At 36.4% G+C, this 13,233-nt stretch overlaps 1 protein-coding gene across 2 annotated transcripts in view; it reads right to left on the bottom strand.

Moving 5' to 3' along the window:
• ADK (adenosine kinase) overlaps positions 1 to 13,233 on the bottom strand; it is a 280,290-nt gene that overhangs the window by 90,820 nt on the left and 176,237 nt on the right. For both annotated transcript variants that reach the window (XM_087702333.1, XM_014062802.2), the window contains exon 7: positions 9,566 to 9,736. In XM_087702333.1, the coding sequence (XP_087558459.1) occupies positions 9,566 to 9,736 (171 nt within the window). The remainder of the gene's footprint in view (positions 1 to 9,565; positions 9,737 to 13,233) is intronic.

Raw genomic sequence — 13,233 nt, 5'->3', positions numbered from 1 at the left:
AATATAGCAATAGCGCTTAAGACTTATTTACTGCTTCACAGTCCTCTCTAAGCAATTTATAGAGCCATACTATTGCCCCCAATAACTGGATCCTCATTTCATTGATCTCAGAAGGATGGAAGGCAGAGTCAATAGCAATAGCACTTAGACTTATACTGTATATATCGTGTCACAGTGCTTCATAGCCCTCTCTTAACTGGTTTACAGAGTCAGCATATTTGCCCCCACAATTTGAGTCTTCATTTTACTGACTTCGGAAGGATGGAGGGCAGAGTCAACCTTGAGCCAGTCAGGATTTAAATCCAAATATGCTTTGTTTATTGTTTTATTCTGGGTTTTTTTTTAAATGGTCATTTGTGCAAATTAGAAATGTCCAACGGAATTTCCAAAACCCTAAATTTTATTTTCGCTCTGATGGAGAAAAACTTTAATTGAATCAAATTGGAAAATAATTTCTTCTCCAATGATGAAGAACAGACAGTGATTATGGACCATTATTATGAATTAGCTGCCTGTATACAACAGGCTTATAGACGATGTAAAGAAAATAAAAATGTAGCTTAAAAACCAGAAACGACATAAAATGGCTTTTAAATATCTATGGTTGATTTAAAGCTACAGAATAACTATAATGATTTTTAAAGGGATCAATAAAGTTTTCACTACTTCTTGAACATAATAACCAAACCTAACTGTCATATTCTAGATACCATTAAATTTTCAGATGATGGTAGGATTGCCATCACGGCTCTATGAAATAGCTTAAAGTTGGATAGCTCAAATCCATGAATTCTCATGGGGGGGGGGGGAGTTGTGAACACATTCAGTCCTATCCAGCTCTGTCTCTTATTGAACAAGAACTAATTATTTCCTGGAAAAGTTATTTATGGATCTAACCGAGGATCAGCTATTGATTTATCCATCCTACATGGGGTAGGGATAAAAGACATTTTAAAAAAATGAGTAGGTCTCAATCTAACCCCCAGATGGTATAAGAACAGCTGAGGAACTCTATGCAGCCATCGTTAGAACATGATAAATTTTGCCAAGGGTTCATATAGTAATTGGACAAGAGAAGAAATGGTCAATGTTTTGTGTTGGACCATAAGGATCCATCATGTAGGCTTCAAGATATTCACCCTCACTGGGATTTGGACTGCCCAACTGGGAAATATACTACCAAGCGGCAGCATTAACATGGGTAAGAGACTGGATAGGACTAAAAAATAGACCGCTATTTGAGTTGGAAGACCATGGTATGCAAATGGGGTGGCATATGCCTTCCTATGGGACGGAAAACACAACGCTCACCAGTACTTTCAGAGGCACCATATAAAACGGGCCCTACTTGATGCATGGATAAGAATCAAACAGCAACATTACATGGAAATCCCAAACTGGTTATCAACTTTGGAGATGTTTGTACATCTGAACTTTATTAATTTAGGGAAAGTAATTACCTACAAGAACGTACTAAATGAAAGAGGTGAATTAAAATCTAGAAAAGAATTATACGAGGAAGGAATAGAACTAGAATGGTGGGCTTATCTACAAATTCAGCCCCGATATGTAAAAGACAAAAAAGAATGGGGCATCAAGAAAGAATCCATAGAATTGGATAAAATTTTATTAGGTGAAGACGAGAAAATGATTTAAAAAACTATACCAATACTTATTGGAATACACAATGGCGGAAGAGCAGGTAAAGGAAACTATGCTAGCATGGAGTAGGACTTTTGGTTATAAGATAGATTTGGACAATTGGCAAGACTTATGGGAAAGAAATAGAAAGTTAACTCTAGCCACCTTGTATAAAGAAAACTTATACAAGATGTTCTATAGGTGGCACATCCCATTCACAAGATTAGCTAAAATTAATAAAAATTTATAGCCATGTTGGAAATGCAATGTGCTAGGAACCTTTTACCACATGTGGTGGGTGCTCGAAAACTAGTGCCTTTTGGCACTAGATAAGAAGGTGGTTGGAAGAGATGTTAAATCAAAGGATAGAGTTGAGGCTAGAACTATTTCTATTAGGGATTACAAAATAAAAATATAGCAAAGGGGATTATATTTAATGGTGCATATTTTAATGGCAGCAAGACTGGTCTTCGCACAAAACTGGAAAAACAAAGAGATTCCTCTGGAACAAGAAATAATAAAGAAGATACTGATGTGTGCAGAAATGGACAGGCTAACCCTAGAGGTCAAAGACAAGGGTGAGACAGAATACCACGAAATCTGGAACAAATCGTACCAATGGTTAGGATCGAGGGAAAAAGGTCAGGACAGAAAAACAAGGGTAAGTTAAGAATTGGAAAATATGGTATTAATATACGATGGGTAGGAATTGAATATGTATATGTACTGATAGTAACTATATAAAGGGATTAATGGGCAGGTAATTTGACTGACTATCCATACCTATGTAGTGGATATAAACTGTTATTGCTGTAAGATCAAAAAAACTCTATGGAAATGATTATGCCAGAAATGTCGCATTATGTCCGTTTTTAATGTTTACCTAATAAAAACCTTAAAAAAAGATATTCACCCTCACTGGATTTACAGTTCCCAGATTTCCAGCTGTGTGGCTTCATCTGTTGTTAACATGTTGAAACAACATACTAATGTTTGAAGGGTATTTTAATTTATGGTCTTACTTAACATCACAAACATTTCATATTGATCCAACCAAGAACTCTTGTGATATAACAGCCTGTGGCTGTTTTACAAATATAACTAACTAGTTATATTTTACAAATATAACTAATTAGCCAATAACCCGGTATTACCCGTGTATTTATTTATAGGGGGAAAATGTCCAAACCAAACACAATTTCTAATTTTGGATTTCCCCCCTTGCCAGAGGGAGCTGCCTTGTGGAGTACTGGGAAGCCATTACCATGACAACTCCCTGTATGCACAGTAGAAGCCATTTTACAGCAGTACAGTAGAAGCCATTTGAAGGCACAACAGTCTGTATTGTAACAGAACATACACCACGAAGGGTGTTAGGGGTGTCTTACCTGCACAGTATTTCTTTCCAGAAAGTAAGTCATCTGTGTACACATTGGGTTGAAATTGCTACAGGCATTCCAGAGTTATGCTGGAACACACATGGACACACACACACACACACACCACATTTTTATACACATAGATTTCTGAAGAACTTCCCCCGGGAGAAATCACCCAGAATGACATTATGGTTGGTTAAAGGCTGCTGCACTCCCTTGTCTTATCTCTTGGCAAAGACCATCATCCACCAAGGTCAGAATTTTTGTTGTATCCCAAAGACAGGGGCGAAATGGCAGTCACATGGACCCATACATTAATGGAGGAGTCTTATTTGAATATTCAGCTTGTTTTCTCTCTCTCATGAAATCTCTTCCCAGTGGATAACCATCCAATAATGTTTCTACATTGTAATGGACTCAAATCTCCAATGGAAGATGAGAAAAATTAAGTAAAAAGAAATAAAATATGTAGCTTCCTCTCGAGGTTTAAGAAATTATATATGTGAATTATTTTGTGAAATGCACTGTTGCACTGAGATCCGCAAGAAATCATAAGAAAGAGTCCCCCTGCTATGATTATAATGGAGGATTTTCTATCATTATCCCCTTTTAGAGAGTTATGAAGTGGTTGTTCTACGCACAGAGAAATGCTTATTGTATTCATTATACACCATTGTAAAATAGTTATGTTCATGGTGAAATAACTGTTTTACTGAAGGCAGAAGAATATCAAAACAAAGCTAACTCTCAAAATACACTGATTCCCACTTAATCTCCCAATTTCTGTCCTTAGAAAAAGCTATTCAAATATGTTACAAATGTCTTCAGATTTTTGTCTGGTTTCCCTACATTTGGATAAGAGAGAACTGCTGAACAGTCCCATATCATATTTCCAATTAATGTTGAAGGAGTCTTTCCAATTACATGATTTAGCTTCACAACCATTTTACAAATTGGCTTAGGTACAAAGATAACGTAAATCCTGCCAGTAGGTTTTATTTATACACTCTCAAAGGCCAAAATGAAGTATTTTCAGAGTGTATGGAAGACGGTGGGCCCTGCAATCCTCAGCAGAAAAGGAAGTCAGAGGCCCCACTCCCCATTATTTCAAATACTTCACTATTTCCAAGAAAAATAAGTCGTAAATGGCTGAGGCAAACCTTCTAAATTTCCATCTCTAGGAAAAACACCCTCGCTAATTAATGTGGCTTAACTTCCTAAGCCAAAGCAGAATGCTGATACACATTCTTTATCACTTGTATTTACAGCAAATTTACATGCCAGATAAGTTATGTAAATTATTAAGAGGGGTAGTGAGAACACGTGTTAGGGTATTCTGGTTCTGTTCTCACATTGTTTTCCTTGAGTTTTGTCTTTAAAAAAAAAAAAAGAATTCAAATGTCTCCACTATAACAAAGAATGTTCTTTTTGCGCCAACTCATAAAGCTCAAACTTGCCCAAGTAGCTGCTGATTCAGTTCTACAGAGGAATTATTGAGTCTGCCATCTGCACCTCCATAACTGTCTGGTTTAGTTCTGCAACCCAACAAGACAAGCACAGACTTCAACAGATAATTAGAACTGCATAGAAAGCAATTACTACCAACCTGCCTTCCACTGAGGACATGTACACTGCACAAGTCAAAAAGAGGGCTGTGAAAATATCTGCAGACCCGTCACATCCTGGACATAAATGGTTTCAACTTCTACCCTCAAAATGACGCTATAGAGCACTGCACACTAAGGTAACGAGACACAAGAACAGTTTTCCCCGAACGCCATTACTTTGCTAAACAAATAATTCCCTCAACACCGTGAAACTGTTCACTAAGGCTGCATTACTATTACTATTAGTCTTCTCATCGTTCCTATCACCCATCTCCTCCCACTTATGATTGTATGACTTTAACTTTGTTGCTTGTATCCTCACGATTTATATTGATTGTTTCCTAATATGATTTGATTGCTTATTTGTACCCTATGACTATCATTAAGTATTGTACCTTATGATTCTTGACAAAGGTATCTTTTCTTTTATGTACACTGAGAGCATATGCACCAAAGACAAATTCCTTGCGTGTCCAACCACACTTGGCCAATAAAGAATTCTATTCTATTCTATTCTATTTATGGTGCACATTTTGTGGCATCTAACTTTTTGAATACTGAAATTATTTTGGAAATTGGCCAATATTTAAACTGGGGCCCTTCCTTCCTTTTTCCCTCCTTGCATTGCTGACGGACTCCGAGTGGTTTTGTAATCCTGCTGTACGTAAACAGGATGAAAACAAACAAGGAAGAACATAAATATTTAAAATAATGACTACTGCTCTTCCACTGAGGGCACAGGCATGGCATAACCACAAATACAGTAATAATTATTGTAACTGCTATAATAATTCATAAAACATAGAACAATGAATGTAGATTACCTAGCAGGCAACACTTATGAAGGGATCTTGGACTTGGACACAATATTTATTAAAAATGCTTTATTAAGAGAGGTTCCTGGAATACTGGAAAACAGATGAAATATGACACAAAATCTACCAAAAGCAGGAAAACAGAATGACTGTTCTGCAACCTCACTTGGGCTCTTGCCTGGAGACTTGTTTGGCCTTCTTTTCTTGTAGGATAAGAAAGAGATGATGATCTGGATGTCCTAATCAAATTATCTCAAGTGTGTCTTCTTAAATATATTTTGTATTGCCAACAATTCAACTGAAGAGGCAAAATGGGAAATGTCATATTTTTCTGAATAAGTCTGGTGCTGGAAGAGGCTGAGCTCACTTCTTCTACAGTGAAGACCAAGACAGGGCAAGGCCCTGTCATCCAATTCCATATTAGGGACTTTTTTTCCTCAGGTCTAACTGGCAGAGTTCTCTTTTTGTGACTTTTTTGTTTTGTTGGGGACGATCAGGTAGTCCTTGTGTAAGGACTGCCTTGGGTAGCTAGTGTTTGCAGTTAGGAAAGTGATATAAAAACGATTTTGCAACAAAATGACAAAAACCTTTAGTGTGAAACTGATTAAAGTCTTGTCAGTTTGAGGCAGCTGCCAGCTACCGTATTTTTCAGAGTAGAAGGTGCACCTTTTTCCTTCAAAAGAGAGGCTGAAAATCTGGGTGCATCTTATACACTGAATACAGCATTTTTTGCCTCCTGAAACTCCGCCCCTTCACCAAAATAGCCATGCATAGTTTTTAGAAGGCTTTCAGAGAGCTCCTGGGGGCTAGGGAGGGCACAAATGAGCAAAAAACAGCATATTTTGCCCCCCCCAGCCCCCAGCAGCACTCTATAAGCTTCCTAAAGGTTATCCATGCCCTTTTTTTTGACAAAAACTGGTTGGTTTTTGCCCCCCCCCAACTCCCAGGAGCACTCTACAAGCCTCCTAAGGGCTATTGATGCCCTTCTTAAAAATAAAAAAACAGGCCCGTTTTTGTGAAAAACGGACCATTTTTGGGAGGTTTGCAGAGTGCAAAAACTTTTTTAAAAAAATTTTCCTCTTCAAAACCTTGCTGCATCTTATACTCTGATATGTTTTATACTCCAAAAAATACGGTAATTAAGGTTACAGAGCTGAGCTTGTTAACTAGCACTTAGGGAAGCTTTATATTGGGTCGAAAAGCAGATCAGGAAGACATAGTTTGTTTCAGCAATCTCTCTGTGTTGCAGGGGGTCAAAAAAAGGAGGGAATGGGTCACTGTAGAAGAGAACTTGGAGGGGGACAGCAACAACCAGTGATCTTCCCAGTGTCCCCCTCTTTCTCTGTCAGCCACATGGTCCACTTAATGTCACTTACAACCACTTCACCAGAACAAATTGCAGGCACTAAACAAGGACTTCCTGTATATTAAATAAAACCAAGATCAAAGGGCAGACTCAATGGATCATCGCTAGGTCTTTTTCTGCCATCACTTTTCTATGTTTCTAATATATTTTTAGAATATATTTAGAATAAATGTAGTGTTTTACCGTTAGTTGTGGCTTAATTTAATCAGGTAGGCCTTTAATTTGTCCAGATCTCTGACCTGAGCTTGCCGCTATCAAGACCAAAACAACCAGAAAAACATCAAACCATAAAACATCTTTTAAGTCCTATAAAATAGTAACATATTAAAATAACACTGTCATTTTAAAAAATTTACTGTAATATGATTTTGAGAGAGGGAGGGAGGGAAGGAGAGAGAGGACTTCTATAAAACACAACTTGAATGAAGCATCAAAAATCTTGTCTATAGATTTCTTTTTACTCACAAGTTCCTGGGCCAATGATTTAAATACCTATAGAAGAATTTATAGTGCCGCTGTCAAGGTAACACCGATAAATAGAAAGATTAATTGAATCAGATGAATCATGGAAAGTGTGCTATTTTATAAACAGCATGATTAATTCCAGTAATTTAGAGTGTTTCCAATAAGAGGATTTTTATCAATGGGGGCTTCAAGCCAGAGCTATATTTTAAAAGCATTTTATTTTATTAAAGCTTAGCTTTGCAGCTTTTTGAAGACAATAGCAATAGCAATAGCAGTTAGACTTATATACTGCTTCATAGGGGTTTCAGCCCTCTCTAAACGGTTTACAGAGTCAGCATATTGCCCCCAACATCAATCCGGGTCCTCATTTTACCCACCTCGGAAGGATGGAAGGCTGAGTCAACCCTGAGCTGGTGAGATTTGAACAGCCGAACTGCAGAACTGCAGTCAGCTGAAGTAGCCTGCAGTGCTGCATTTAACCACTGCGCCACCTCGCAGTGGGTGGGAAGGGAAGAAGGATAGTGAAGGTGGAAGATTTGTTTGTCCATGGAGCTTCCCACTGCTTCCTGTTGCAGATCGGAACATTATCCTGGTGCTAGAGCAAGCAACTGATCATGGCTGAAAGATGATTTGGGGTGAAGTGATCCATGCAAACTGAAAATTCCCCCTTAACAGAAATATTTATAATCAAGACTGAAGACAAGAACAGAAGAACATACTTTGGGTGTTGTTCTGTTCTCACACCATTTTCCTTCACTTTTATTTTTCAGAGAATTAAAATTCCTCCACTGACTTTTAGGGTGCCCATTTGGTGATATCTAACTTTTGGAATATGGAAAATACTTGTCCCAAAGGGAGGTACATGGACAATTCTGTATTTATCTTTATTTATTTATTGTGTTATATTATTGTGTTATATTATTCTGTTATGTTATATTGAAGGTAGTGACCCTTTGAGAGCTGTATGCAATGAAATTTCACTTTAATGTATGCCGATTAGTGTAAATTCAAAGTGATAATAAAGTTATTATTCTATTCTATTCTATTCTATTCTATTCCATTCTAATTCCACATTCTATTCTACTCTATTCTCTGGCATTTGGGTTGCATTTAGAATCTGTATCCTCAGACAATATAAAGAGCTGTGATCAAAGTAGTGAAACTTAAAATTATGCAACGAACATTTACTTATTTAAGGTGAGCAGTTCTGAGATGCATTAAGCAGAACTTGTGACCAGGCACTTATCATCAGGAGATAATTGACCTTATTTAAGTGTTAAATGTCCTGAGGCGAAGCTGAGTGTGCTTAAATCCTAGCAGGTTAATTATCCAGTGATTACAATAAACTTGAAAGGTATTACAGCTAAGAATCATTTGCACAATGATGCTATTAGAAAACTAAATTCAGCGATAATTAAAAGAAATGACAATAATAAAGTTCTCCAATCATGGATTTCTACATAATGACTATAGAATGGCAAGAATTGGTTAAAAGCATTAATTGCTTCTACTAAAAGTGCTGAAGTTATTGTGAGAAGCCTAGTCAATAAATACCAATGAGGTAAGCAGAAACACTAACTTGCAAATATACAAATTTGGGTTTTTTGTTTATTTTATTTATGTCCCGCCTTTACTAGTTTTATAAATAATTTATGGTTCATCATAGTTCACAGTTTCAATGAATCATCAACATATTAACTCAAAATATTAAATTTTAATAATACTCATGGGTTACTAAAGAGATTTCCAGAACCAGTTATTCTATCTGTCTGCCTGTCTGTCTCCCACCTTTACTATTTTTTACAAATAAGCCAACAAACATATCCAACACACTTTCTTCTTCTTCCAATTTTCCCCACAACAACCACCCTGTGAGGTGGGACGGGTTGAGAGAAGGTCACACAACTGGATTTCATGTCTAAGGCAGGAACTCGAACGGTCTCCCACTTTATACTAGATTTCCAAAGTCCTCCCCTACCCCTGAGGCACCCTGTGCTCCACTTAATGTGCTCTGACCCTTTATTTAAAATTTGCACTGGGAAGAAAAGGATTGGAGCGATTGTTAAGTGAGATGCTTCACTTAACGGCCATCATGGCATGCAATTGTAATAGGCAGGCTCCATTATTGTTGTATTTCAAGGGCTACCTGTAGCTGGCAGCAAAGCCCTGCTTTCTTTCTCTCTCTGCTGACAACTAGTGGTTACCCAGAATCAGCAGCCCAGATCTGCCACTCGTACCATTTTACATGCCCAGCACAGTATTAAAACAAGGAAACTTCCAAGAAGCTCTTACTGTTTCATTCCCAAACAGGATGTCAACATAAGGCATGACTTCCATCAGTTGGTCCTTGTAGAACTGGCTAATGAATGGTGCAGAAAGATTTAAACTGAAGATCTTGTTGTTTGCAGAAGCTTGAGTTGCGACTTTCATTATGGATTCTGGTGACACCGTCAAGAAAAAACCCTGCAAAGAAACACAGAATAAATTCCTACGCACAGAGGGTTTAAGAAACATTGCTGCTATTAAGTGGGAAAAGAAATCCACATAAAAATAGAGGCCAGAGACACACAATTAAAGGTAAATGAAGAACTCAAAAACACCTATCCAATATGTCTATGGAGATTCTCAGTCATCCAGGTCATGGTTATCCCAAAGGTGCCTTTTTCAAGAGGCAACTGGACTTTCTGGTTTTTTTCTTTGAAGAAGTTTCATTTCTCATTCAAGAAGAAGCTTCTTGGATGAGAAACAAAATGTCTTCAAAGAAAAAAATCAGAAAGTCCAGTTGCCTCTTGAAAAAAGCACCTTTGGGACACCCATCCAATATCCTAAACATGAGAAAACAAAAACAAACAAACAGGCAACTGTTTTAGCTGTGATTACTACAAATGTTTAAGCATTTCACAAGCGTATTATCTTTTTGATTCCCAATGGCTTGAAGAGGAAACAAGCAAGGAAGGATTTGTCAATAAAAAATGAGGTGGAAAACTATTTCCCAGTTTATCACAACCATCACTTAGGCAGCCACCATTAGGAATTTGACGGCATAAATTTATATTTAAGAGAGAAAGAGTCAGCAATCCAATGAGAAACATCTTTGAATCTCTCTTCTACAAATCAAACAAACCATTACAGTATTAAGCAGTTGACCTATTATCACCTTTTCGCGAATAATTGTTTTAAAAGTTCCCAGACAAAATTACATTTCTTTTTTATTTTAAGGGTTCAAACCGATCTCACATAGTATAAGTGGTCACAGCTGGTACAAATATTGAAAATGTGCAGTGATGGAATTCAGCCGGTTCGTACCGGGGCGAATTGGTAATGGCAACCCTGCGGGTCCACCCACCCACTTGAGTTTGATAGCCCTGATATAGAAAAATGACATAAACTCTGTAATAAACAACTGTTATTATTTTCCTAGTTCTAAAACAAAAGTAAAAATTATGAATTATAAAAAGTTATAATTTTAAAGTTAATTAATTAAATTGAAAAGTTATATAAACTATATAACCATTATAAACTATAAAATTTATTTTAAAAAGTAAAAATTATAAAAGCTTATGTTTTAAAAATCTGCATTAAACATGTAGGAGCATAATTCTGTGTACATGCCTGCTCAGAAGAAAATCCAATGCATTGAATGAAATTTACATCCTGATAAATCCTTGTACGATCACAATTGAAAAGATGCTTTGGGAGTTAATGGAAAGATGATTCAACAAACAAAAAATCTCTACTCTCTTCTTCCAAGCTTTTAATAAAAGTTCAATGATGCATTCTGAATCATTTTCATATAATATAATTATGATTACTATGAGGTTTCTTCATGTTTTATTTGTTTTATTTATGTAACATCCAATCTTCATCGAACAGTGTGTGTTCTGGGTACAATTGTGCTTAAGTAATCATATTATACATTTTTGTTGTTATAATTCCTCACCATCATATTTATATAATAGCATAATAATATAGTAACATTAACATTTAACATTTGACAACATCTTTTTTAACAACTCTCGTCTTTACCATTTCCTCCAACTGAATCTCCTCCTTTCTAACTTCTATTATTTAGTCATTGATAAAATATATCTTATATCAAAAAGTATTGTTTCTTCTTTATCCTTAACAGCAAATGTTGATCTATCCATTTCTGCGCAGTCTAAAAATTTCTTGATCACATTCCCCTCAGATTACTATGGGTTTTGAATGTGTGTCTATCTTTTAATGCATGCTTCTTGTTCATATTTGTTGGGCTTTTAAGTATTCACTAAAGAGCAAGTAACTATGGCCGACTTTGGTGACTATATACTTATAGACATTTATGTGATAACATACTAATTACATTTTAACAGCAGGTTTTTCACCTTTTTAAAAAAAGAACAACCTCAGTTGCTTTGACTTAATTATTGAGCATAAATGTGCAAAAGCATGTGCTACATTGAGATTTTGAAAGGAATGCTGCATTAAGTAACAGAAAAACATTAGAAGTTATGAATAATGCTCACCACATTTATTATTCCTGAAATCTGTGCAGGATAAGGCTGAATATGCCAAATATTTCTCTTTCAAAACGTGCTACTAAATATATAATTAGCTTGTTTTCCATATCCACAAAGTGCTATAACACCTCTCAACCACAAGATAGTAACTGCAATGGGAAATAAATGAGGACTGAATGAAGTGTTTAAATAATTTATATGAGTACTGAAATAAATGAACACTTCTCAGGTTCCCCCCCCCCCCCTTAGCTCTATTTAGAAATCTGAAAAATGTGATCTGTTCTTTAGATTTTGTGACAGGGAATAAAAAGACCAGGGAAATGACATATAAATGATTGTTACTTACAGTGTCAGCATGGACAAATAATTACTGTCAGTTAATGGTAAATAACTTTTATTCTAATGGTTAAGAAAAGATTCCCATGTTGACATACAGGATTATGCTTTGATATTACAGAGAAGTCAAGGGGAGATCATGTTTCTAACAATTCCTCCTTACGATGTGTACATGACATACTGCATTTTTTGGAGAATAAGACACACCGGAGTATAAGACACACCAAGATTTTGGAGAGGCAAATTAAAAAAAAGTTTTTGCACTCTGCAGACCTCCCAGAAATGGCCAGTTTTTTTGCAAAACGGGCCCTTTTTGTCAAAAAGGGGGCGCATTAATAGCCTTTAGGAGGCTTGTAGAGTGCTCGGGGGGGACGACACCCTGTTCTTTTCTCATTTTTCCTTCCCCAGCCCCCAGGAGCACTCTATAAGGCTATGCATGGCCATTTTTGCAAAGGGGGCAGGGTTTCAAGAGGCCCAAAATGCTATATTCAGTATATAAGACGCAGCCAGATTTTCAGCCTCTTTTTTGAGGGAAAAAGGTGTGTCTTATACTCCGAAAAATACGATAATTTATCTGGTATTAATATTTCCTATCTAGTTATACACATAGTTCTCAAGGATATTTGCCTCTTCTGGAAAAGTGAGTGATTCTAAAATATGACACCGTCTATTTTGCAAATCCTTCTGTTGCACAATTACATTAAAGCCAACTCTATTGTCAATTTTGTGGCAACACTAAGTTTATTTGAGTGAGGTTTTCTGTTATTGACTTACAAAAGAATTAAAGCACTTATTTTCTGCAGTTATTTTGCTGTTACTTCGGTTCACACATTAACGTTTTGCAAATCATGTTTAGTGTGTTACCTCAAGGAATTTTCTACACATGAGTGGCACTAGAATTGATCAACTGCTGAATCTGTTCAGTGACAACAATTTTTAAAAAGTCAAAATTAAATCTTACTGTCATCCTCTCCCCCACTTAGTTATCTTTATTGGCGTTTAAATCGAAATGAACTAGAAACCAGGAGCAGATGGCAATTTGAGAGCTGATTCTCCACAAGGATATAGAACAATGTAGGTTTTTCCATTTTCTGTGGCTTGAAACATCTGTTGTTCCAAAAGAAC

Source organism: Thamnophis sirtalis, unplaced genomic scaffold, assembly GCF_051295495.1.
Source record: "Thamnophis sirtalis isolate CommonGarterSnake01/CBP01778 unplaced genomic scaffold, rThaSir2_p1.2 scaffold_15, whole genome shotgun sequence".
Taxonomy (NCBI): Eukaryota; Metazoa; Chordata; class Lepidosauria; order Squamata; family Natricidae; genus Thamnophis; species Thamnophis sirtalis.
This window is presented reverse-complemented; position numbering and strand designations above follow the sequence as displayed.